This window comes from Elephantulus edwardii, unplaced genomic scaffold, assembly GCF_000299155.1.
Source record: "Elephantulus edwardii isolate Elephantulus edwardi_28Jun2011 unplaced genomic scaffold, EleEdw1.0 scaffold00087, whole genome shotgun sequence".
In the NCBI taxonomy this organism is placed as follows: domain Eukaryota; kingdom Metazoa; phylum Chordata; class Mammalia; order Macroscelidea; family Macroscelididae; genus Elephantulus; species Elephantulus edwardii.
The window spans coordinates 7,304,831-7,332,312 of record NW_006399837.1 but is presented as its reverse complement, the minus strand read 5'-3'; the positions used below and the strand labels follow the sequence as shown (position 1 = coordinate 7,332,312).

Here is a 27,482-nt window from a genome sequence, read left to right as displayed (position 1 = left end):
AAATATTCTCAAACTCATGAACACAAATGTTCTAGAAGTCCTGTTATCAGTGTTACAGTAATTACTTGTTTAGATCTACGCAGTTGGATGCCTTGTACTCTTGTTTTCAGCCAAGATACACCCAACAGGTGTATTTATCACAGCAGTGATAGTGATATGCGTGTGTTCTCAGAAGGGACACTCTCTAGAGAAGGATACCATCGTTTGTAAAATAGAGAGCTAATTAAAAAGAGAAGGACCCTCACTGAGATGGATTGACAAGTGGCTACAACAGAATCAGACAGGGTTTTATTCTGTTGTACATAATTACTGTTGACTTGGAACTGCCTTGATGGCACTTTACAACAACTAGAAAAAAACAGCTATAAAGTTAACATGTTCATTGACTTTGAATAAGCCTTGATTTTTTTTCCTCTTTGAGACTATAAGGTACTTTAAACCTGTTAAATGAAAAGAATTGATTTTCAACATGTTAATGAGACATGAAGTATATTTTGATACCTACCATTTTAATAAGCAAATAATTTACTGCTTTTATTTATAGTAGTATTTTTATTTTTAACTGTATACAGTAACTTTAAAGATCATCTGTTTTTACTTTAACTGGTGAAGAAACCAAGGCTTTGCGAGAGTGTTATTTTTATCCAAAGAATTCTTTCATGATTTGAAATTATGGAAAAAATTGGCTAGAAACCTGATTTTGAGCCAGAAGCTTTTTCATTAAGCCAAGCTGAAATAAGCATATAGCCATTGTAATCCAGGGTTCACATTGGCCTGTTACTCAATTACAAAGTGATTTCTAAAAAAATTGAGGAACACTTACGCTTAGGACACTTGTATATCTTTATTGCTCTTACTGATTTATCTTAGATCAGCCACTTAGCTTTTGTTATTCTGTAGAGTTGAACTGACTTCATAGCTGAAACTTTGTGAGTTTTCAGTAAATCATAAGAGATTGACATAGTGACTGCAACAGTGAACTTGACCTATGTTGGACATTGTGAGGATAGTGCAAGATAGGGCAAGATTTTGATCTATTCAAAGCATCAGTGTGAGTTGTAATGGACTTCTTGTGCTGTTGAGTACTACCCAAAGTGAGCCTATTGCTGCAGTCACTATGCCACGCCATCTAATTTAAGATCTTCACCTTTTGCCGACCCTCTACCTTTCCAAGCGTGATGTCCTTCTAGCAACATGCCTAGCAAGTATATGAGATGAAACTTTGTCATCTTTGCCCCCAAGGAGCACTCGGCTGCACATTGTCCAAGACATACCAGTTTGTTTTGGCAATAGGAATTTTCAATTTGAGATTATTTTAGATTCATTCCAGTTTTGAAAACCTGGTGGATTTAATAGCATGACTAATAGGGAGCCCTGGTGACCTAGTGGCTCTTCAGTCCTGAAGGCACACTGTTTGAGGCCACCAACTTCTCTGCAGGAGAAAGATGGGCACTCTCCCACAGTGTGATTAACTGTCTCTGAAAACCTGCTGGAGGGTCAGGTATGGTTCGTTTCAGCTTGACAGTACACAGTAACAATAAATCGTGGTTGACTTGACAGCACATAAATAAATAATTCATTTGAGGAACAATATGTGCATTATAACATATTTTGTTGAAGATTTAACTTTCCCATGGATGTTGTTATTCCTAAATGAGTATATTTTTTTTTTATTGTTGTTGATGTGCCTTCCAGTTGAGCACAACTCATAGTGAACATATGAACAAAATGCCCTGAAGCCTTTGAATAACTATCAGAGTTCTTGAGTTTCTGGAGGCATCCATTTCTTTATATATATTTATATTTCTTACAGTTGTACTTTGTTTAATTTGTAATTTTGCTGAATTGTCACAAGCTGATGTGCTTTACTAATTAATCTTCACTCCTTTCAAATTCATTATTACTTTTGGCAGAACACTTCTGTTCTATCATAACTGATAATCAGTTAACAGTTTATCAGTCAGTTTTTAAGTTATTCAACAAGACAACATGCCTTATCTCTGTGTCAGAGTCTCTTAATAGTTTTTTCTAATTGCCACAGTATATACCATCCTCTCCCATTTCTCCTGTCACGAGCAAATGAGGGTTATTTGTGTTTGGTTTTGTTTTTTGTAAATGAGATTGAAGAAAGTTGACTGCTTATACAAAATCTGCTTAAATTCATCTTGCTGGAATTTTCTACCAAAGCTTAACACTTTGGCTGGAAATCTGGTGGTGTACTGCGTAGTGAATTGAGTTGCTAACCCGTGTGTCTTTGGTGATTTTAATCCACCAGCCATTCTGCAGGAGAAAGATGGACAGTCTCTTCCTGTTGTAGTTATACTCTTGGAAACCTAGTGGAGGTGGATTGAGTTGATGAGCTCAAGGACAGCAAGCTTTTAATGTTACTTAAAATTTAGTAGCTGGATAAAATGAGATTATTGCAGGTGTCTAAATTAAGTCAGTCATCAGATAAAATTTATCATTATTACTGTTTTTGTTAGACACTACTGAATCTGCAATAACCTCTGGTGACTGTGTGCTGTAGAACAAAATCCTTCCCCACCTTCTCCTCCATCCTTCCAGTCTCTTCTGTGCTTAAGCCTCTTGTTGTATTTGCTGTCAGCCCTTCTCATTGAGGGTTGCTTTCTCCTTAACTTAGCCTTCAGCTTTTCCAAGCATAAAGCCCCTTCTTTAGGAACTGATTGTTCCTGACAACAGTTCATCCTCATCATACAGGGTCTTTTTAATGTCACGTAGGCATCATGTCATGTATTATAAGTATAAAATTAAGGAACTTTGCACTGAAGTGCTTATTGTCCAGGAAGGTGGGACATCTTTATATTTTTCATATATATATATATATATATATATTTATATTAGTTGTGACTTATTAGAATATAACCATTCCTTAGATATTTGTACCAAAGCAGCTTATTTGAGGCTGAAGCTTGAAATTTTTCCTAGTTCATTTTTTTCTAGCTTTGTCATTCTGAATTGCCTGGAATTTCACATTCTCACCCTTTTCTCCACCCACCAAGTCCTAAAATTCTTGTAGAAAATTATTTACAGGGAATTAAAGACTTTTTGTCCTTTGTATGATGTGGATGTGAGGAATACAGTTCTTCATTTTATTTCTTATCTCACTATTATCTTCCAAATCTTAGTTTACAGAACCTTCAAGATGTATAGGTATGTAATAGACTAACATCATTTCATTTCAGGCATTTTGAAAGTTATGTTTTTGTATACTTTGAAGGAAAATAGAATAATAACCAGGTGTTTGTGAGAAAGCACCAGTTATTTTTGGTTTTGATACTTAACTAATGAAGGGAATAATAAAGTCCTTCCTGTGGGTGGGCATGGAGGCTGGCAGGCAGAGATTGATGATCACTTTTTTTTTACCTAGTTGTCTGTTTCTACGTTAATGATCTTATGTAGTATTTATCCTAATGAGACTGAGTTAGTTCACTCAGCACAATGCTCTCCAGTCTCTCCCAAGTTATTTTCAAAACCGTTGCTCCTGAGTGCTGCATAGTATTCCGTCATGTGAATGAATGTGCCGTTTCCATGTTCTTAACGATGGTGACTAATGCTGCTATGAACATTGATGTACAAATCTCCCTTTGTGTCTGTCTTCTCATTACCTTGGGGTATATTCCTAGCAATGGCATGTCTGGGTCTTGCAGAATTTCTGTGTTAAGCTTTTAGAGGAAATGCTAAACTACCTTCCAAAACGGTAACAATTTACAATCTCACCAACAGTGTATGACAATTCCTATCTCTCCAACATTTTTTGCTTGCTGTCCTGTTAAGCTTTGACTGCTCCTGGGGTGAGATGGCATCTCATTGTGGCTTTTATTTATATCTCTTATTACCAGTGATTTTAAGCTTTTCTTCGTGTATCTGGTGGCCATTTCATTGTCTTTCTCTGTGAAAATTCTTTCCAAGTCTTTTGCTCATTGTGTGATTGTGTGATTGTGTGATCAGTCTTTTTCTTGTGCAGAACTTGGTGTATTCTGAAACTTTGTTATGAGACCCTTGTCTGAGATGATATTGCCAAAATATATTTCCCAGTCAGTAGGTTTTCTTTTCACTTAGTTGGAAAAGTTTTTGATGCACACAGGGATTTACTGTTAAGAAGGTCCCATTGGTGAATTTTATCCTCTCTTGGTTGTATATTTCTTGCTGTAGTTGTCATCCTTTCTTACACCATGGGCTAGGCTAAGGATCACTTTTTAAATTAAAGTCCTGGTTTGATTTTTAATTGTCTTGTTAAACTATTAGTCTTTAAGTATAAATATTTAACTAAATCTCTCCCCCTCCTTACTCCCCAGCCCCCACAAGCTTTTGCTCTTTTTCCTGCTAAACTAATTTATTTTGGATCCTGATTGCTTTGTAACTTGACATATTTTGGAGAAAATACAGTATGCTTCTAATAGTTAAAAAACAACCCACCCACACCCTTTGCTGTCAAGGTTAATCTGTCTTACAGTGTGACTGCAGCTAGCAATGAGCTTTGGTATAGTAGGGATGAGAAGGTTGGCACGGGATAGGTATGCTCGGATCTGTCCTTAGGGTCACTATGAATTGCACTTTACCTAACAACAACAGCATAGGTTAGAGTGGAACTGCTCCATGGTGTTTCTGATGCTGTAAATCTTTACTGGAGCAACTGCTTCATCTTTTTTTTAAATCATTACAGCAGCAGTGAGTTTAACTGCACCTTTCATTTAGCAGAATGCTTAACCCACGTGTTATCAAGACTCTTTAGCAGACATTTAATGTGTGTGTACATTTTGTCTTTCTCTTTTGCTAAAGAATTGTTTTTACATCTCTTTCTAAGCCAGTTTAAAGTTACTGTAACCTAAATGAATCTGTTTCATCAAGATTAACCTGCTAGAATAGTTTAGAATATTACATTAAAAGAGTGTAACTCTTTTAAAAAAATATGTTTATGTATTTTTGCATGTTGTCAGGTGCCATCCAGTTGACTATGATTCATAATTACTCTTGGAAAAACCTTAAACCTTGCCCAGTCCTGTGGTATCTTTTTCATCTTTAATATGCTCAAGCCCATCATAGAGTTACTGTGTCCGTCTTCCTTGTTGAAGGTCCTAGTCTGCTTCTCTGACCCTCCACACCTTTCTCTCTCATGCATGCGTGCTCGCGCGTGCACGCTCTCTCTCTTCACACACACACACACACACACACACACACGAATCAGGTGCGCCTTAGTCTTTAAGCTGACATTGTTGCTCTTCAGTACTTTGAAGAGGTTCCTGAGCAGACTTTCCCAGTGCAATATGCCTTTTATGTACAGAAGGAGAATAGATGCCTTCGTGTTGTGCTGGAGAAGAGTCTTGACCATACTATGGATTGCCAAGAAAACGAATAGTTCTGTCTTGTACGAAATGAAACGAAGTCTCTCCTTGGAGGCTAGAATTTTGAAGCTCTGCCTTACTTGTTTGGGCATGTTGTCAGGAGAAATTGTTCCTTGGAGATGGAGATAGATCATGCTCAGAAGGGTAGAGGGACAGTGCAGGAGAACAGGACCCCGGATGAGATGGATTGATAAAGTAACCGGGGCAGTGGGGTTTGATGTGTCAGAATTAGTGAGACTGGCAAGTGAGACGGGGAAGGGTTCAGAGCTGCTCTACATAGGGTCACTATACATCAAAGGAGACTCAACAGCACATAGCAATAACAAACTATGACAGGTTTGGAAGCAGGCGTGGCATCCACTTCTTAAATAACCTGCCTCAGGAAATTCTATGGACTTTGATAAAAGTTGATAGTTGTAGAGGTGCTTCAGGCTTTTTGTTCATAGGGTCACTATGGGTCCTGCTCGACTTGAAGGCAGTCAACAAACAAAAAACAAAAGTACTAATATTATTGATGGTAGATCCAGCTAAAATGAAGTCCTTGACAGTTGCAAATTTTTCTCCATCTGTCATGATGCCTGTCGTCAGTTGATCCCATTGGTGAGGATCTTCCATAATTTAATGTAGGCTATAGTTTTAGATCTTGTGCCAGAACTGTTTCAAGTCCTCCTCACTATCAGTAAGCAAGGTTATGTCATCTGCATAACAAAGGTGGTTAATGAGTCTTCTTGGATCCTGATGCCACATTCTTCTTTATAAAGTCTTATCTTCTGGAATGATTTGTTAAGCATACAGATTGAATAGGTGTGGAGACAAGATAAAACCCTGGTGCATGCCTTTGTTATTGTTAAACCATGCAGTGTTCCCTTGTTCTGTTTCAATAACAGTTTCTTGGTCTAGGTGTGTTTTTGTTATTAGGTGCAAGCTAGTGGAGTACAACTTTTAGCGACCCTATGAACAATTGATCTGAAACTTGTCCTGTTCCATTCTCACGATTTCTAACAAACTAGAGCCCATTGCTGTAATCTTTTTGTCAGATAAAGGGAGCTCTGGTGTCACAAAGACCTACACTGCTAGCCAAAAGGCCATGCTCTTCTTGGTAGATAGATGGACAGACTTCTCTCATGCGATTTAAGCCTCAGAACACTCATTGGAGTGTCAGCTTGGAGTTGCTTCTTTTGTTGACTACTAAATAGGTCAAGTAATAGGAGAAGTAAGACTTAGCCCCTAGATTTACCAATGTGGAGTTCACTAATTGACCTTTTCTAGTAGTTCTAAGTGAATGGTAAAGATGAACTCCTTATTGAAATAGAGTCAAGACCAGTGGAAAGATGGAACTCGTGAATTGGAAATGTTTGTGTTTTCTCCCCCATGCCCACCTTGGTTTTGTTATAAAGGAAAAGACATTAAATTGAGTGGTTTTAGAGGAAACGTGTGAATTGTGTTGGCTAAAAATACTGAAGATAGCATAGACTGACAAAAGAACAAACATCTGTCTTGGGTGATAATGCAGCTCCTTAAAAAGCAAGAATAGTTAAACTTTACCTCACATACTTTGAGGATATTTTCAGGAGGGGCCAGTCCTTGGGAAGAGACATCATGCTTGGAAAAGTTGTTGCCAGGCATCCATTAGTTGACTACAACTCCTAGGAGCCCTGTGAACAACATGTTGAGTCTTCCCTTTCCTACACCATCCTCACCATTTCCAAAGTGCTCTAGCCCATTGTTAACACTGTGTCAGTCCATCCTATTGAAGACCTTTCTCTGAACCTGCACCTTTCCAAGCTTGATGTCTTTTTCCAAGGACTGACTCCTCCTGGCAACATGCCCAAAGTATGAGACAAAACTCTGTTCATGTAATTGTATAGGTCTACAATAGAGCTTACAGATGATGATTGTTTCTAGTGAGCTGTATTTTGAGAAGGGAGTTCTAGTGGCTTAGTGATAAGGAGTTGCCCTGCCAACCAAAGGCATAGTTTTCAGTCTACCAGCTGTTCTGCAGGAGAGAAAGATGGGTAATCTGTTAAATTTACTATTTCTGAAAATCCTTTGAAGGGTCAGCTATGGCTCGATGGATCACCTGTCAGTCACTTCTAACCTGGCAGTATGTAACAAACATTATCATATTCTGAATATGAGAAGTAACTGTGAACTAACGTCTGAGATAAGATAAGAAATTATATTGACAGTAAAAGATTGTTATGTGCCTTTAAGTTGGAAACTCATGCAGTTAACTAACAATTTCAGAGGTTGTTACACAGGAAGAGATTGTCCATCTTTCTCAGTGGAACAACTGGTGGATTAAAATCACTTTGGGGTTGGCATTGTAGCTTTTTACCTCTAAGCCACCAAATTGCTGTTATATACTGTAGAGTCCGAGGCAGTAAATTTTATTGGAGGAAATTGCACCTGTTTCTCCCATGAAGTAGCTGGTGAGAGTCGAACTTCTTGCCTTAGAATTAGCAGTGCAGCTACTTAACAGTTAGCCTCCAGACCTTGTATAATGTTTCTTTGGGTTTCTGTTTTCTTAGAGTGAGGATGGAGAACAAGGTTTGGTTTGATTCCATCTGGTCAGAGTCAGTGTATCAGAAAAGTAAAATTGTGGACTTGCATGAAGAGCCCACTTGTGGTTGTCATTGCGTTTGTTCTGACTCATGTCAGCCTGCATAGATGAGAAGAAAGCCTTGCCTTGTACTGTGCCATTTTCACGCTGTCTCAGTCCATCTCATGGAGGCTTTTGCTGTGGTGTCCTTTTGAATTAGCAGTGCAGCTCTTTCCTGGACTACACCCCCAGGCCCTGCTCCCTCCACTATGATGTCCTTTCACAGTGATTATTCTTCCTTGATGTAATCTAAGGAAGCCACTGAAATCTTGTAATTTTTATTTAAGGTGCATGCATTTCTTCTAAGACTAATTTGTTCCTCCTTTGTCAGTTCTTAGTATATTCAGGTTCTTTGAAACTAAAAATACATAACTAAAAAACTTGTTATGAATTTCAATTGGGACTGATCAGATATTGATACCATTTTCTTTCATTTGTACGCATGCAGGTTAGGAGTACACGGGCGTTAAGAATTAGCCTAGCAAATACTTGAGAGGGACAGGCCAAGTGGTTTGTGTGTTTTAAAAGCAATTACAGATGATTGACTGACCATGGACTCTAAACTGGGAAAGAAGGAAACTGAGAGGTTGAATAAAGAGGGGCGGGAAAGTTTGATTGCACATTGTCTCTGTATCTAATTTTTTAAGAGAAGTAGTATTCATGTCTCCGATATTTTTTTTAAAGTCAAAGGATCTTGTCTGCTCCAATAATTCTCTGGACTTATACTAAATAAACTTAGGGAAAAGATACTTTGGACTACATATTAAATTATGTTAACTGTTAGCTCTAATGATTTTGCCTCTAGGAGTACTGTCTATCCTACAGATTAATAAAAGGAAATTGGAAGAATTTTTAAAAAATTGCTCTTATCAGCTGTAAAAATTATTTAATAGCATCTCCTTATTGTAATAAGGCATACAGATTTATAATTGTACCCATGTAATTAAAATGGACAAGTGCAGAAAAGTCTTCCTATTGGTTTTAAAAAAAATCTCTTCTTTCTTGAATATTCCAGATGACCATGGATGAAAAATATGTAAACAGCATTTGGGACCTTCTGAAAAATGCAATTCAAGAAATTCAGCGTAAAAATAACAGTGGTCTAAGTTTTGAGGAGCTCTACAGAAATGCATATACTATGGTTTTGCATAAACATGGAGAAAAGCTCTACACTGGACTAAGAGAAGTTGTTACGGAGCACCTCATAAATAAGGTATTCTGCTTGAGGTCTTTTGCTAATAGTATTGAATGTAAAAACATCACTTTTATGAAGTCTTATTTTTTATTATTTGCATGAAGCCTATTGAAATAATTTATGGTTCATTATAACTCATTAAAATCAGCTATATTAGAATTTTTGATATTTGAAGGAAGAAGTTTGCGATTTAGGTAATAGTAATTAAGTGGACATTTTTAATAACTTGAAAGTGCTTATTTATTAATATATTCAGTACAGATAATTTTTATTAATTTAAAAATGCTTCAGTCATCCCATTTTCACTATTTGCTTTTTGTATGGGGAAATAAAATTACATGGTTTAAAAAATCGTTTAAGATTGTATTCATTGAAACTGACTTTATTCATTTTAACTGAGTTTTACTCTAATAAACCTGACATTTTTTTCAAAAGACAATTTAATATGTGCTGTTAACATAATAATGTTGGTTTTTTGGTTTAAAAAGAGAAAGAGAGCCACTGTTTTTATAGAGCACATTCTTCCACAAGTGAAATATAATTTAATTCATAAAATAATTTTATCACAATGTCCTGCTTTTGAAATTGTCAAATACAATGCAAAATACCACAGATTTGTGGAAATTGTTCATAATTATTGTGTGGTATTAGGCTGTTTACTCCCCCTTAATTTTTTATAGAGGGAGCCAAAAAAATTACGTGACTAATACAGTGTTTACCTTCTATCAACTGTTAGCATTTTGTTGCACTTTCCCCCCCTTTCTACTGATACTCTTGTATTTGAACATTGGATTTTATTTACCTTGAAAATAATGTTCAGACTGGTTCTCATATAACAACAAAGAAATACTCTTAACCACAGAGCAATGATCAAAATTAGCCAGATTCACATTAATATAATACTGTTGTGTAAAACAGTCCATTTTCAGATTTCACTGATTGTCCTCTATGTAGTACTGCTATGTCATTAATAGCATTTTTCCCCCTGATCCAGGATCCCATCCAGGATCACGTACTTCATTCCTTATCCTTGTTTTGTGTTTCAGCACATTGACGTTGTTGAAGAGTACAGGTCAGTTGTTTTGTAGATTGCCCCTCGGGTTTTGGTTTGTCTGATTGTTTCCTCGACTAGTTTCAGGTTATGCATTTTTGGCAGGTAAGTGATGTATTCTCTGCATCACATCAGGAGGCATATGATGGCACTTTATCTTATTATTGGTGATGTTAACTTTGATCAGTTGGTGTCTGCCAGATTTCTTCACTTTGGAGGTACCTTTTCCCCTTTGTAACTCCTAAGTAATCTGTTCAGATATAATCTGAGACTATATTGTTAGCAAGACATTTTTATGTGATGGCTTTAGCATCTATTGTTCAGAAGTCATCTGTCTTAAATAAGACGCCATTAGAAGTCATCTAGTACTCTTTAAGTGAGGTCATTCCTTCATAAAATCAGCACATCTTTGTTAAGTGCCTATTAACGTACAACTTACTATGGAAATGTATTAGATGGAATTAGATATGATAGTATTTATTTTGGAAGCTGTTTTTTTCTTGATAAGCGATGATAAACACAATGAAAACAGTGAGAGATGTTCTGTTATTAATTGGCAAGTGAATCATATAGGTAATACATGATTGAGAAATTCACATGTAGGAAAAATCACCCTGAGCCTTTCTAGAAAGGCTTTTTTTAGAAAGTATCACATTGAACTAAGTCTTGGAAAGTTTAGGATATAAGTGAACAATTAAGGAATTCCAAGATGGCACATACCATGTGCTTTAACTGGCAAATACAAGCGGAAAGTAGAATTTGTGGAAAATTAGAGAATAATTGCTGTGTAGCATTTAATTGAAACCGACCCATAGCTGATCTTCTGGCAGATTTTCCGAGGCAGTTAATCACACGGGAGGAGATTGTCCATTGAAAGCAGCGAAGCAGCTGGTGAATTGAAACCCTTGCTCTTAGGTTAACAGCACAAACTTCCCACTGAGCCACCACAGCTCTCTGTATTAGGGAATAGTAGATTCCAAAATTGGACGGGGAAGAGAATATTAGGAAAACCTTGACTGTCAGATTATAAAATTTACCCTTGAAAGGAAGGAGGGCTTTAGAGGTTTTTAAATGGATAAAGATAGTGTATTTGAAGATTTATGAAACTGATAAAGATATACTTACTAGAAGCAGAGGAATACCTGAAATAAATAATAGAGTGATATCAGCATTCTGAATGAAGTAAGACTAGACAGGATTTGTTCATTGAGGGGGTTATTGGTTATTTATTCCATAAGCAGATATATTGCATAAATGGGTTTTGGAATGGGTAGGGGAGGTAGATTATGTTAGAAATTTTTATAGTTGCAGAATACCTTTAGAAATAATTTTACATGTAAATAAATTTGAATATGATTGCATAACAAAAAAGCTTACGTGTGTATAATTATATGTTTATAGATAGACACGTTTTGAACTTTGGGAGAAGTGGGGAGTAGAGATAGATGGTTGCTATTTGAATAGGATGTGCTGGAAAGTTAAGTGTGGAGTTCACAGAAGAAAGGGCCCAGGACTTCATTTTAGGATAAATAAGTGAGGGGAGCAAAAACTAATTTTAAGAAGACTGATAAATAAAGAGTAGAGGAATTCTCTTAAAACCTACTGAAGGGAAGAAGAGTAGAGCAACTGAATTTTTGAGAATTGAGCGTGTGATGAAGGAATAAATGTGAAAGAAAAGCATGTCTTTATCTGTCAGAGGTTATACAGAGAATGATGATAATAGCGATAAGCTAACTCTTAGTGTTTGCTGTATGACAGATCTGTCTTGGAGGAAGTGCAACCAAGATATTTTTTAGAGGCAAGTATGATGAAAGTTTGTGTCACGCACTTTGTGCATGTTGTCAGGAAGCACTGATCTCGCTAAAAGATCTGCTTGGAAAGTAGAAAGGAAGACCCTCTGTGATACAAATTGAGCCAGTGACAAGAATGGGCTTGAACATGGCAGAGGCTGTGAGGGTTGTGAGGGATAGGGCAAGTTTTACAACTGTTCATAGGGTCACTGTCAGTAATAGTTGATATCACCTAAGAATGTGTGATAGACCTAGGGCTACTATTTTAGTTAGTCTTGTGGCCTAGTAGGCCACATCTACTACCATTTGTTTTACAGATTAAGAAACTGAGGCATACGGAATTGATAATGTTTCTAGATAGAGATAGTTAGTCAATACTTAGAACTAAATCCAAGTAGTGTCTTTAGATTGAGTGCTTCAATTTTCTGTAGATGAGATCCAGTGGCATAATGACTCAATTGTGATGGGGTAAATATACTGAAATTACACATGGTTGAGGGGCTTCAAGTGTATTGGCTTATTGTTGGTAAAACTAGTTAAAAAGATTAAAAAAAAAATCACCTAGATTTGAGTTCTAATCTGTAGGATTGACTAGAACTGACTCTGAGGATCTCTGTAAATCTTTGTAGAATCAGACATCATCTCTTACTTTTCCTCAAATACCTGGTTTGTACACAGACTTCCTGATAATTGGTGTGTAACCTCTCTGCCACCAGAGCGCCTTATTTTTGGGACTGTAAAACATAGACAGGAAGAAATTGAAGTCATTATTCTTTGTGAATAACATCTTAAGACTTGAGAATACACATCATATTGTAGGTTGCTTAAGGTGTCCTTATATCCCGAGTTGAACTCTCAAAATATAGGTTGTCCCTGCTTAGTATATAGTATGAGGGAGCTCTGGTGACCTAATAAGTTGCACTGCATTCCCAAAAGCATGCATTTCTAATCCACCACTTATCCAGGGAAGAAGGACAGGCAATCTCTTCCCTTTGACAACCCCTGTAAGGGTCAGCTATGGGTCATTTCCACCTCAGGCACATAACACCAACAGCAACCAAAAGGGATCTGTTCGCTGATAGGGAATGCCGTCACACAGTAGCTCAAATGCTTGTCTTTGGATGTAATATTCAAATTTTTTAATTCTATAAAATAAGATTCCAGTATGTTACAGATAAAATAGGAAATATAGTTTACATTAAATTAATACTTCATGTCTAAGTTTGCCTTTGGCTGGGTAGCATTAATTTCACAGAATATATTCCTTTTTGTGGTCCTCAAAGCATTATTACTTATTAAGTATGAAACTGCTTAGCTTCTTTTAAAAGTAAATTACTTTAAGAAGTAAAAATAATTACTTTTTAAAAAGTAGAGATATTGTAGCTGATGTTAGATGGATCTTAGCTGAAAGCAGAGAATACCAGAAGAATGTCTATCTGTGTTTCATTGATTATGCATAGGCATTTGACTGCGTGGCTGACTCTGAGAAGAATGGGAATCCCAGAACATTTAATCGTGCTAATGCGAAACCTATACTTGGACCAAGAGGCAGTCGTCAGAACAGAGCAGGGCAACACTGCCTGGTTCAAAATTGGGAAGGGTGTACGCCAGGGATGTGTCCTATCTCCATACCTTTTCAACCTTTATGCAGAGCAGATTATCCGAGAGGCTGGGCTTTATGAGGAGAAGCGTGGCGTTAGGATTGGTGGACAGTCTATCAACAATCTGCGTTATGCAGATGACACAACCCTGCTCGCTGAAACTGAGGAGGACCTCATGCACTTACTGCAGAGGGTCAAGGACTGCAGCCTTCAGTATGGACTGAGGCTCAATGTCAAGAAGACAAAGATTCTCACCACTGGACCAATCGGTAGCATCAGGATGGATAGCGAAGAGATTGAGATTGTTCACAGCTTCCAATTTGCTCGGCTCTACGGCCAACACTCTTGGCACCAGCAGCCAGGAAATCAAAAAACGTATTGCGATGGGAAAGTCTGCTGTTAGGGACCTCTCTAAAGTACTCAAGAGCAATGGTGTCTCTCTGGAGACCTAAGGTGCGCCTGATACAGGCCATGGTTTTTGCAATCACTTGTTATGCATCAGAGAGTTGGACAATGACTAGGGAGGATAGAAGGAGAATTGATGCCTTTGAGCTGTGGTGCTGGAGAAGAGTGTTGAATGTACCATGGATTGCCAAGAAAACAAACAGATTCATCCTAGAGAGGGTTAAATCAGGCTGCTCCTTGGAGGCAAGGATTCTGGGGCTTCGCCTGACATACTTTGGTCATGTTGTAAGAGAGACAGGTCTTTAGAGAGGGACATCATGCTGGGTAGAGTAGAGGGACAGCGCAGGAGGGGAAGACCCTCTATGAGGTGGATTGATTCAGTGACTGGGGTAATCGGGATGGGCGTGTCAGAGGCAGTGCGATTGGCACAGGATAGAGCAGGGTTTGGGGCTGCTGTACATAAGGTCGCTATGAGTCGCAAATGACTCAACGGCACGCGACAACAACAAAGGCTGATTGACAGCATCGTGATAAATGGTGAAGAGATTGAGATTGTTGACAGCTTCCGTTTGCTTGGCTCTGCAATCAACACTCTTGGTACTAGCAGTGAGGAAATGAAAAGATGAATTGCATTGGGAAAGTCTGTTGTCAGAGACCTCTCCAAAGTACTGAAGAGCAACGATGTTAGTGTGGAGACTAAGGTGCACCTGATAGAGGCCATGCTCTTTGCATTTACTTTCTATACATCAGAGAGCTGGACAGTGACTAGAGATGAGAGGAGAGTAGATGCTTTTGAGCCATGATACTGGAGAAGAATATTGAATATGTCATGGACTAGTAGGATCATAAACAAATTCATCCTGGAGAGGATGGAGCCAGGCTGCTCCTTGGAGGCAAGGATTCTGAAGCTTCGTCTGACATACTTTGGACATGTTGCAAGGAGGGACCTGTCCTTGGAGAGGGGATGTAATGCTTGGGAGGGTGGATGGACAGCACAAGAGAGGAAGACCCTTGATGGATTGATTCCATCACTGGTGTAATGGGGATAGGCGTGTCGGAGACAATAAGATTGGCAAGGGATAGAGCAGGGTTTAGAGCTATTGTACATGGGGTCACTATGAGTCATTTAACAGCAACAGCAAAGCCTCATAGCTGTATCACAGTGAGCTTTTCAGTTTAAGATGCAGACAGCTAGGACTCCTCTCTTCCCCTAATAAGTATGCCAATTGTGTGAATAAAAACATTCAGGGAGATAAGTTTTTACGTAGAATCTGGCTTTTTGTTGTTGGGCTTTTTGTTGTTGTTGTTGTTATAAGGAAAATAGTGAATTATTCAAGTTGTTGTTAGGTACCCTCGAGTCAAGTATGACTCATAGCAACCCTGTTGACAAAAGTTCTGAACCTAGTACTATTCTGCACCATCCTCGTACACAAAGAGTCCATTGCAGCGGTCCCTGTATCAGTCTGTCTGTGTGAGGGTCTTTCTCTCCTTTGCCGATTCTCCACCATTCCCAGCATCGTGTCCTTCTCTAAGGAATAGCACCTCCTGGCAACATGCCCAAAGTATGTGAGGCAAAGCTTCCTCATTCTTGCCTCCAAAGAGCACTCTGGCTGCACCCTGTCCAAGATATATCTGTTTGTTTTCTTGATGTTCAGTGCTCTTCCCCAGCACCACAGCTCAAAAGCATCTTCTGTTGACCTTATTCATTGTCCTCCTCTAAAGCAAAATGTAGGATGTAGGCTCACTAGAACAACAAATGAATCTAATTTTAGCAAATATGAAAACAAAATTTTTTCTTTACTATTCCTTTTCTAAATAACTGAGACCTTACACTTTGGACCAGAATTCAACATTTAAGAACATTTATTATTAGCCAAGCTCTGAGTTAGATGTAAGAAATAAATCAGTAAATAAAAGACATCTAATGTTTCTACTCATAGGGGGGATAACAAACCTTAAAAGTACACAAATACTTGGTTGTAAAATGTAATGAAGAAAACATTGTACAGTGATGGAGAAAACAAAAAGCCCAAAAAATTACCAGGGCAGGTACTTTGAGAAGTTGGTGATATTGGAAGCAAGGATTCTGAGGCTCTGTCTCAGGTACTTGGGGATGTTGCCGTAAGAAACTGGTGCTTGGAGAAGAACTTCCTGCTTGGAAGGATGGCAAGGCAATGCAGGAGAGGAGCACCATGGATGAAGTAGATTGACAAAGTAACTGTGGTAATTGGAGGTAGTTGTGTCACAGGGTTCAGAGCTATTGTACATAAGGTGGCTGAGTCATAGTCGACTCAACTGTGTAAGAAGTGGCTTGAAGAATGAGAAAAAAGAGTTGTTTCAAGATTATTTTAAGCAAAGAGAGTGACTATTTGGCTGTATCTTGGAAATACTGAAAGTTTGGTTCCTGGCAACCATAAAAAAGCAAATATTGTGATTTCTGAGTTACACAGATATTTGGCTTCCTAATTCAAACATAAGGAAAAATCTGCTGCTAGGGACCTCTCCAGAGTGCTGAAGAACAAGTGTCAGTCTAGAACCTTAAAGTACACCTGGTCTAAGCCATGTTGTTCAGAATTACTTGCTATGCATTAGAGAACTAGACAGTGACTAAGGATGTTCTAAGAAGAATCAATGCCTTTGAGTTGTTCTGCTGGAGAAGAGTACTGAACATACTGTGGACCGTGAAGAGAACAAACATGTCTGTCCTGAAGAAGATGAAACCAAGCTGCTCCTTGGAGGCAAGAAATTTGAAGCTTTGTCTCACATACTTTGGGCATGTTGCCAGGAGGGACCTGTCCTTGAAGAGGAACATCATGTGTGGAAGAGTGGGCGAGGGACAGCTCAGGAGAGGAAGACCCTGGATGAGATGGATTGACAAAGTAACTGGGTAATGGGAGTAGGTGTGTCAAAGTCAGATAGGCTCAGGATAGGGCAGGGTTGAGCTGCTGTCCATAGGGTCAGTCAACAGATGACTCGCACATTACAAGAATAAAAAATTAAAAATAAAAACTAGATTGAAAAAGTGGAATGTGAACAGAAGAGAAAACAACCCTCAATAAGATGGATTCTGTTGTGACAACAAGAGTGGATTTAAATGTAGCAGAGTGATAAGGTCCTTAGGGAACTGACTGAAAGGCACTTAACAACATAGTATACAGCATTATGAAAAGTTTGACATTCTAACAGAATTGTGTATAAGTGACATACAGATACATGGTGAACACATCTGTTTAGAAAATGATGACAGTAGATTGCTTAATGCAGATTGCCAAAACCCCTTCAGTTTGTAAAAAAACACATACTCTCTGAATTGCAGAAAATTCAAGGTAAAAAAACAAAGTATGTCTGTTTGACACTTACTCTGTAAATCATACGTTGTTGTTGTTGTTGTTAGGTGCTGTCAAGTACAACTCACAGTGACCCTGTGAGGAATAGATCATCCTGTGCCATCCTCCTTATTTCTGACATACTCGAGCCCTTTGCTAAAGTTACTCAATCCGTCTCGTTTAAGGATCTTCCTGTCTTTTGCTGACCCTTCACCTTTCAAAGCATGATTCCTTTCCAAGGAATAGTTTCTCCTAACAGTATGTCCAAAGTGTGTAAGACATGTTGTTTGCTGTCGAATTGGAACCATCCCATAACTGACCCTTTACCAGGTTTTCAGAGGAAGTAAATCACATCGAGGAGATTGCCCATCTTCTCTGGGCAGAGCATCTGTTGGATTCACACTGCCTGTCTCTGGGTTTGCAGCACAGCTTCTTATTCACTGTTTTTAGTTTGGAATCATATAGTCTCTGTTGCAGCAGAAATAGATAATATATAAATGAATGGGCATGGTTGTATTCTGATAAAACTTTGAAGAATAAAAGAACAACAAATGATCGTTTGCTAATCCCTGGATTAGAGAGATTGGAGTGTAGGCATGTCATGAATGGAGAACTAAAGAGTGAGCAGTGGATAGAACTGAAGAATGGGACAAGTCAACTGGAAAGAGAAAACAGATGATGCCATGCCTTTACCATGGTGTAAAGGCTTTGAACTTTGTTACAGATAGGGCAGTAAACCATTTAACATTTTTAAGTAAGCCACTGACTTTATTTTTTATTTAAAAATTTTCAATTTTTAAATACTGCTCTATTCCGTGAATAAATTAAAAGGCTCAAGAAATGTCATGAGAATGCCAGAAAGGGTATAACCTAGTAATTTAGATGAGTGAGTGTAGTGATTACATCTAGTAAAGTCCAGGCAGAAGGTTTCAAATTCATTATTATGGGTGGAGAAAGGATGTTACATGTTGATTTAGTGAAAAGAATGAGAGCGAAGGCTCCAGTAAGACTTCTGTGATTTTTATTTATACTTCTGGCTGACTGATTTCATTTGCTTATAGACTTCAGGTTGTCAAAGAAGTTCCATTTTGGCTAGAGTTTCACAGTGATCTAGTAAAGTTCAGAAATAGTAATTATCAGTGTGGCACCTGTGGGCAGGTGAAGGCTGGAGCCCCCGCTTCATTCTGCTTTTATCAGATTTCTGTCTTGAGTTCAAACTGCATTCTAAAGCTCATAGTGCTATAATGGATGACTTTTCTACACCCAGTTCAGCTCTCCCATGTTTTATAATCAACAATTTAAAACACCTGAGGTGGAAAGACCACAGCACAGAAAATAGAACCGGATTTTAGACCTAATTCTGCTACTGACAGTCTTGAACAAATTATGTCAGACTTTTCTAGAACAAATTGTTAGATCTCTGTTTGTCATTCTATAAATTGAGATTGGGGAGAGGCTTTTTTAACCTAAAGAAACATTAAAATTATGTGCTGATAATGTCTTGGTAAATGTGAGTTAAAGACTTAGAATGTATTTATCATGGTTTGTAATATATATATATATATATATATTTAATTGTTGTTGTTATGTGCCGTTGAGTTGCTTCATAGCGACACTATGTACAACAGCCCTAAACTCTGCTCTGTCCTGTGCCAGTCACACTGTCTCTGACACTCCCATCCCGATTATACCAGTCACTGAATCAGTCCACCTCATAGAGGGCCTTCCTCTCCTGCGCTGTTCCTCCACCCTCCCAAGCATGACGTCCTACTCCAACGACCAGTCTCTCCTCACAACATGTCCAAAGTATGTTAGACGGAGCCTCAGAATCCTTGCCTCCAAGGAGCTACCCGGTTTAACCCTTTCCAGGATGAATCTCTTTGTTTTCCTAGCAGTTCATGGTACTCTCAATACTCTTCTCCAGCACCACAGCTCAAAGGCATCAATTCTCCTTCTATCCTCCTTGGTCATTGTCCAACTCTGATGCATAACAAGTGATTGCAAAGACCGTGGAATCTATCAGACGCACCTTAGTCTCCAGAGAGATACCATGGCTCTCCAGTGCTTTGGAGAGGTCCCTAACAGCAGACTTTCCCATGGCAATGTGCCTTTTAATTTCCTGGCTACTGGTGCCAAAAGTGTTGACTGGAGCCAAGCAAACTGAAGCTGTGAACAATCTCAATCTCTTCACCATACATCCTGATGCTGCCAGTTGGCCCAGTGGTGAGAATCTTTGTCTTCTTGACATTGATTGAGCCTCAATCCATAATGGAGGCTGCAGTCCTTAACCCTCTGCAGCAGGTGCTTCAGGTCCTCCTCAGTTTGAGCAAGCAGGGTTGTGTCATCTGCATAACGCAGATTGTTGATAGATCATCCATCAATCTTGACCCCACATTTGTCCTCATAGAGCCTAGACTCCTGGATAATCTGTTCTGCATACAGGTTGAAAAGGTATGGAGAATAGGATGCATCCCTGGTGTAAGCCTTTCCCAATTTTGAACCCTGCAGTGTTACCCTGCTCTGTTCTGACGACTGCCTCCTGGTCCAAGTATAGATTTTACATTAGAACGATCAGGTGTTCTGGGATTCCCATTCCTCTCAGAGTCAGCCACAGTTTGTTATGATCCACACAGTCAAAGGCCTTTGCATAGTCAATGAAACTCAGATACACATTTCTCTGGTATTTCCTGCTTTCAGCTAAGATCCATCTAACATCAGCTACAGTATCCCTAGTACCACGACCCCTTCTAAACCCAGCCTGGACTTCTGGCAGTTCTCTGCTGATGTGCTGTTTCATTGTTTTTGGATAATCTTTAGTAGAATCTTGCTTGCATGTGAAATCAGTGAGATTGTTCTATAGTTTTCACACTGTGTTGGGTCACCTTTCTTTGGGATGGGAACAAATATAGATCTCTTCCAGTCAGTTGGCCAAGTGGTTGTTCTCCAGATTTCTTGGCACAACTTGGTGAGCACATCCAGGGCAGCATCTGTTAGCTGAAATATGTGAGTTGGTATATCATCTATTCCTGGAGCCTTATTTTTTGCCATTTCCTTCAAAACAGCCTGAACTACTTCTTTCATCACCATTATGGTACTTTATATATAGATATTTTTATATATTTTTTTTAATTGGGAAAATCTACTCTCATAGTCATCTCCAGAGTGCTCAAGGGCATCAGCAACATCTGTTTAAAGACCAAGCAAGGTAGGCCTATTCTAGGCCGTGGTATTTTCACTTGCTTTATATGCATCTGAAAGTTGGATACTGAATAAGGATGATTGAAGAAATTGATGCCTTTGAATTTTGGTGTTTGAGCAAGTACTGCCTGTCCCATGGACTGCCCAAAGAACAAACAAGACTATCTGGAAAAAAGGGCAACAAGATTGTTTTAAAAGATAGTGGAATATTGTCTGACATACATTGGTGCATATATGTTGTCAGGAGGGGGCCATTTGTTGGAAACCGACATCCTACCGGGAAGAGAGCAGTGTCCACAACAAAGTATGATGCAGTGATTAGTGGTCTAGAGCACATTGGAGGATGGTGAAGATGGAGTATTCCCTGTCAGGGCTCTTATTAATAGGTTTAGTGTCCTCTAATTTAACTCTTGACACTTGACAACAACAAATCATAGAAAAAGTTAATCTTCATATAGCTTATTTTTCTTGAATTTACATTCTTGGAGTGTGTGCTTTGTGATCTTGAGCTTCTCTGATGACTTTGGCAAGTTGAGCATATTTCAGTTTTTCATTGGCTTTCTTTGGGTTTTGAAAAGTCAATTGTAGAACATAATATTCTAGCCTTTTTTAAATTTTTCAGTTTCATTAGATGAGAATAATTTCCTTGCAGAAATAATTTTTCAATAAATTAATTTTCTTTTTAGAAGGGAAAAGTTCTAAGGATTTGTTTATTCATAGTCAGGTGAAAGTGTTTATGTAAGGACTAATTCCCTGTGGAAATGAAATTGAGTAACTTTGTGATAACACTAGATTATTTTAAGCAGACGTAACTTTTATAATTAAAGTGTGTTGTTTTAGTGAAACTTAGCAACCCATTTTACTGGGAAAACGTGAATAAATACTGAGAGTTGTAGGTTTTGTTTTAAATTAAGATTAAAAATAATTTATTAATAAAATGGGTGTCTTAGGCGATGTTCTTTTTTGTTGTTACGTGCTGTAACATTGGAATTGACTTAAAACTGACCCTCTGCAAGTTCTTAGAAGGTGTAAATTACATGGGAAGAAATGAACATCTACAGAGCAGTTGGTGGATTTAAACCATGTGCCTTTGGATGTACAGCACAGCTCCTTAATGCTTTTCCACTAGAGAATCTTAGGCTATGTTTTAGAAAAGGAGAACCAGTAAAGTACATATATTTATGGTGGTTTAGTGGTAAGGAGTTGCGCTTTCCACTGGAAAGCATGTGGTTCAAATACAGAGAGATGGTCGGTCCTCATGTGCCATTTACTGTCTTTGAAAACCTACTAGAATTGTAAACTCTTAAGTCAGTTTTGACTTGACAGCACATAACAACATTACTACTGTAAAGGAAATATATAGCTTACATACTTGTTATGTACTTTCATTTCTCAGAACTGACCCTCCAGTGGGTTTTCAGAGGCAGCAAATTGCACAGGAGGAGAATTACCCATCTTTTTCTTGTGGCATAGCTGTCAGATTCTAACCACCAGAAAGGTGGCCATCAGAGCTCCTTTACATGTTTGTGTTGTTGTGAGGTGTCAAGTCACCTACAACTTATAATGACTCAGATCTGAACCCTGTGCTGTCTTCACACACCGTCTTGACACACCAGAGCCCATTGCTGCAGCAACTAGTGCACAGTGTCAACCCACTTGATTGAGGGCCTTTATCTCCTCTGCCGTCCTTCCACCTTCCCAAGTATGATGTTCCTCTCCAAGGAATAGCCTTTCCTAGAAGTCTGCCCAAGGTAAACTTGATCATCTTTGCCTCCAAGAATAATACTCTGGCAGCACTTTCCAAGACTTGTCTATTTGTTATTTTGACAGTCTCTGGGATATTCAGTACTTTTCTCCAATACCACAGTTCAAAGGCATCAGTTCTTCTGTCATCCTTATTCATTGTCCAGCTCTTGGCATCATAGCAAGTGATTGAAAAGAGCATGGCCTAAATCAGACCCATCTTAGTCCTCAAACTAACATTGTTGCTCCTCAAAAATTTGGAGAGGTCTCTCTCAAAGACTTTCTCAGTGTGGCTTAGTGGTAAGAATCTGTACTGCAATCCCAAAGGCACACAGTTCAAATCCACTGGTTGCTCCACAGGAGAAGGCTGAGCAGTCTCTTCCCATACAACTACTACTGCTTATAACCCGCTGGAGGGTCAGTTATAGTTTGGCTCTGACTCGATGGTACACAACAACAGTTTGGTCTTCTGCAGCAGGTGCTTCAAGTCCTCACTTTCAGCAAGCAAAGTTGTGTCATTTGCAAAATGAAGGTTATTAATAAGTGATCCTAATAGAGGTTGGCAAATCCTGGGTCTGTTGGCTGTAACTCAGGAAAAATGGTCTGTGGATGCTGATGAGTCAGGAAAACCATGGCACAGAAGGAGGCACAAATAGCTGGCTTTCAAGACTGCTAGCTTCTGAGGCTGAGGAATGCAGAGTTGCTAGGGAGCAGGGTCATTGGATGTCCAAGACGTTTTTAAGACTTTGAGCTTCAGAGACTGAGGAATCCAAGGTCTAGTTGTTAGGGTTGAAGGTTGTATAGTGATGGCTTTGGCCCAGTCAGTACATACATTCATTGTGGATCACACCACTGAAGAGACCTCACCAGGTCATACTGATCAGGTCTGTACAGAACTGCTTCTTATCTTGTCTTATTAACTAAAATGATAATGATTAGAATTTACAACACATAGAATGCTTAGGTCACTTGGACACATAATATTAACAGTCAAAATTGTTGTGTACTAGGTAGTGGGAACCAACCCATGGGTGACCCTCCAGTGGGTTTTCAGAGGCAGTAAATCACAAAAGATTTCCTTCTACCACAGAGCAGCTGGGTGGGTTGGCGGTTGTAAGCCACCAGAGCTCTCTTAACGATCACAATAGATTATAAATATCAAGAACACAGTGACTTAAAAGGACATTCCTAGAAATTTACACTGCTAGTAGGATTCCTAGGGATTCATTTTAATAGGCAATTATTAAGTGTTAACTATATGCAATAATAATGTGTATTGAAACGAATCTCTAAAAAATTTGTAGTCCAAATGGAGACCGTCTTGGTTTATATCTTAATGACTTAGAGATACGTCTCTTGATGGAGGGTGATGTATCTGTCAGCATAGGGCAAGTGTCAGAGCTGCACTTCACCACCACCACTCAACTTAATTACTGAATCTGGCTGCTATTTTTAAGCAGGATGTAATTTGGGGGCTATAAAAGTCCTTTTGTTAAGATTGAGCTTTGTGATTTTTCCAGGAACTAGATTTGTGTAACTCTAGTTCTTATTTTATGTGCTATATGAGAAAATAAAAATAATAATTGCAATATTGTTATGCTTGCATGCTTTATTTTCTAATTCTGCCAGTTTACCTTTGCTCTGAGTTTATCTATGGCAATTTTGTTACATTGGCTTAAATGGCATGTTTTAATTGTCTTAAAGTATTGGGAATAAAGGACTTTAAATGTTAATTCATAATGTCTGTCTTTGTTGTTCTATTCTGCTTTTGCAACCAGTAAGCAAAAAGCTGCCATTTTGTGGCATGTTTTTATGTAAAAACAAAAATCCTGGTTATTTTTAAGTATGTATTCATTTAAATGTGTTAATACTTCTATTGGAACTACAAAATGTTTCTTTTTAAAAACTATACCAAATTTAGAGGGGGTTTTTTTTGTTTTTTTTTAAATTTACTTTCACATGCAAGTGTTCAGTATGAATGAAGTTAGGAAAATAACTGTTCTAGACTTCTGCTTTGAACTTAATGACTTATCAGATGCTACTTTTGGTATTTTTGCTTTGCATTAGATTTGATGCCTGCCAATATCTGACATTTCCTTTATTCCCTATGGAAATTGTCAAGTCTCTGAATGTATCTTGTATCTTTTCCATAGTACCTAGCTAGAAACCTGCTTTGCTTGTTGGAAAGAGTCACTTAAATGTAGGACCTTTTGGTTTTCAGCATGGGGGTAGTTAATATACTCTTCTGAGTGAATGGTTGCTGTGTGATATTAAATCCATATTCCTTTAATAACTTCATTTTGGAGTAGTTAAAGAGAAGGCACCCTGCTGGTGTAGTGGTTGACTGCCAGTTGAAAGGTGTTGCCAGTTGAATTTCTTGGGGAGAAATAGCTTTGTACTTATGTTAAGATTTATAGCTTTGGAAATACCCTGGTATAGTTCTGTCCTGTAGGGTCTCTTTAAGTTGGAATAGATTCAGATGACAGTGAATGTGGTTTGGTTTGAAAGCATAGAGTGAGCCACAAGGAATGATTTTGATTCTGAGATGAATAGCTTGCTTATTTCTTAGATGAAGCAGTCTGTTTCTATTAAATTTACAGCTTCTGCTCTCTTGTAGGCTTGATAGAGTTAGAATATACCCTATGGTGGTGAGGGTTTGTTTTTTTTTTAATTAATTCTTAAGAAAATTTAAAATACCTAAAACTTTAAGCCATTTGACTGTGTAGATCACAACAAATTGTGGCTAACCTTGAGGAGAATGGGAATCTCTGAACACTTGATTATTGTACTCATGCAAAACCTATACTTGGACCAGCAAAATCAGTCTTCAAAACAGAGCAAAGAGGCATGGTTTAAAACTAGGAAAGGATTGTATTAGGGATGCATCCAGTCTCCATACCTTTTCAGTAGATAGGCAGAATAGATCATTCAGGAGGCTGGACTTTATGAGAAGCAATGTGGCATCAGGATTGGAGGAAGACTTATCAACAACCTGTGTTAGGCAGACAACACAGCCTTGCTGAAACTGAGGAGGTCCTGAAGCACTTGCTTCAAGAAGACAAAGATTCTCACCACGAGGCCAGTTTGCAGCACCAAGTTTGAAGTTGTTAACACTTAAAGGCTTGCTTGGCACCACAATCTACACTCTTGGCACCAGCCCTCAGGAAATCAAAGACGAATTATACTGGGAAACTCTGTTAGGGTACTGAGAAGCATCAGTGTCAGTCTGGAGACTCAGGTGCACCTGATCCAGGCCATGGTCTTCACAGTTATTTGATATGCATCAGATAGCTGGGCAGTGACTAAGGATGACATAAGAAGAATTGACGCCTTTTTAGTTATGGTGCTGGAGAAGAGTCTTGAACATACCATGGACTGCCAAGAAAACAAATAGGGCTGTCTTGGAGATGGTGTAACCAAGTTTCTCCGTAGAGACTAGGATTTTGAAGCTCCTTCTCATACTTTGGGCATGTGGCCAGGAGAGATGATCGGTCCTTGGAGAAGGACATCATGCTTGGAATGGTGGAGGGGATGAGATGGACTGATAGAGTAGCTGGGGTAAAGAGGGTAGGTGTGTAGGAGTCAGTGAGTCTAGCTCCGGACAGGTCCGCCTTAAGAGCTGTTGTACATAGGGTTGCTGTGAGTCACAGGTGACACGACAGCACATAACAACAACACTTGAAAAGAGGAAGCGCTGGTGCCATAGTCTTTAGGGAGTTGTGCTGCTAAGGCAGAGGTAGTGCCCCTCTGGTGGTTTGAATCTCTGCTGAAGGGAGATGGGCAGTTTCCTTTTCCTTCATGTTTTTGTTTTGATTCAATAGCAGTGAATTTTGTGGGAGCCCTGGTGGCGTAGCCTGCAGAGAGTTGTGCTGCTAGCCGAAAAGTGGTGCTTATCTGCTAGTCTGAATTCATTAGCAGTTCTGCTGGAGAAAGAGAACCAGTCTCTTGCAGTGTGATAAATATCCACTAGAGGATGAGCTATGTATTGGTTCTGACTTAATGGCAGTGAGTTGAATTGGAAAAAAACCATAAATTCTAGTCTTGCCATTGTACATTTCTAGCAAGCTCATGGCATGTCTAATTAGCAGCCTCCTAAAGACCTCGATAGGGAGCTCTGGTGACCTAGTGGTAAGAAACTGTCCTGTAATCTAGATTACCCACAGTTCAAATTTGCCTGTAGCTCCATGGGAGGATAGGTTGTCTCCTCTTGTGTGATTAACTGCCTCTGAAAACCCACTTATGGGTCAGCTGTGGGTTAGTTTCAGTTTGACGGTACAGAACAACAGTGGCCCCAGTGCTGGTACTTGAACAACCATGGGTAAAGATTCTGTGATGAGTCTTGCCATAATTTCCAGCTTTTCTTCAGAGCAAACCTGTATGCAATAGAAATGAGCCCTTCCTTGGCTCTGCATCATTTTCACAATTCACCGTGTTAATCCATCTTGTTGCAGGTCTTCCTCTTGTTTTGTAGATCTTCTACTTTTCCAAATATGATACCATTTTCCAAGAACTGACTCTCTTGATAACATACCCAAAATATGTGAGGCAAATTCCTCTCTTTCCTTTCCACTCCTCGGAGGCTGCATGTCCTACAACTTAGATGTCTTGAGTCTTTGGTAGTCCACAATCAATTCATTGTACTTTACTAAATGACAATTCAAAGGCATCAGGTTACCTTTGTCTCACTCATTGTCCAACTTTCACATTCACATGTGTCAAAAACAAAACAAAACACATTGCTGATGAGTCAGAACCGACTCATGCCTGACCCGCTAGCAGGATTTTGGAGACTCTAAATAGTGCAGGAGGAGATTGCTCATCTTTCGTCGATGGAGCTGCTTATTGTGTGTCATCAAGTCAGCTCACCATTAGCTGAGCCTTCAGCAGCTTTTCTGAGGCAGTAAATCACAGGGGAGGCAATTACCCATCATCCTCCCCCAGAGCCACTGATGGATTCGAACCACGTGCCTTTGGAATTGCAGTGTGGCTTAATACCACAAGGCCACTCAAGCTCCCTAGGGAGCTACTTAGGAATTTAAACAGCCAGAGGTGTAGTCTTTCTCTTATGGATTCGCTGGTGGGTTTAAACTACCAGAGATAGCAGTGCAACTCCCTATGGACTAGGCCACCATATAAGGACTTAAGTCAGAAACATTTACTTTTGTCTTTTAAGTGACACCCTCCCACCTTTTAAGTGCTTCCTCCCAC

At 38.9% G+C, this 27,482-nt stretch overlaps 1 protein-coding gene across 2 annotated transcripts in view; it reads left to right on the top strand.

Moving 5' to 3' along the window:
* The window catches only part of CUL3 (cullin 3), a 110,699-nt gene that overhangs the window by 21,476 nt on the left and 61,741 nt on the right, over window positions 1-27,482 (top strand). The window contains exon 2 of one of the 2 annotated variants that reach the window (XM_006890284.1): window positions 8,981-9,178. The exons of the other annotated variant lie outside the window; for it this stretch is intronic. Within the exon in view, the coding sequence (XP_006890346.1) occupies window positions 8,981-9,178 (198 nt within the window). The remainder of the gene's footprint in view (window positions 1-8,980; window positions 9,179-27,482) is intronic. 2 annotated transcript variants of the gene reach the window in all.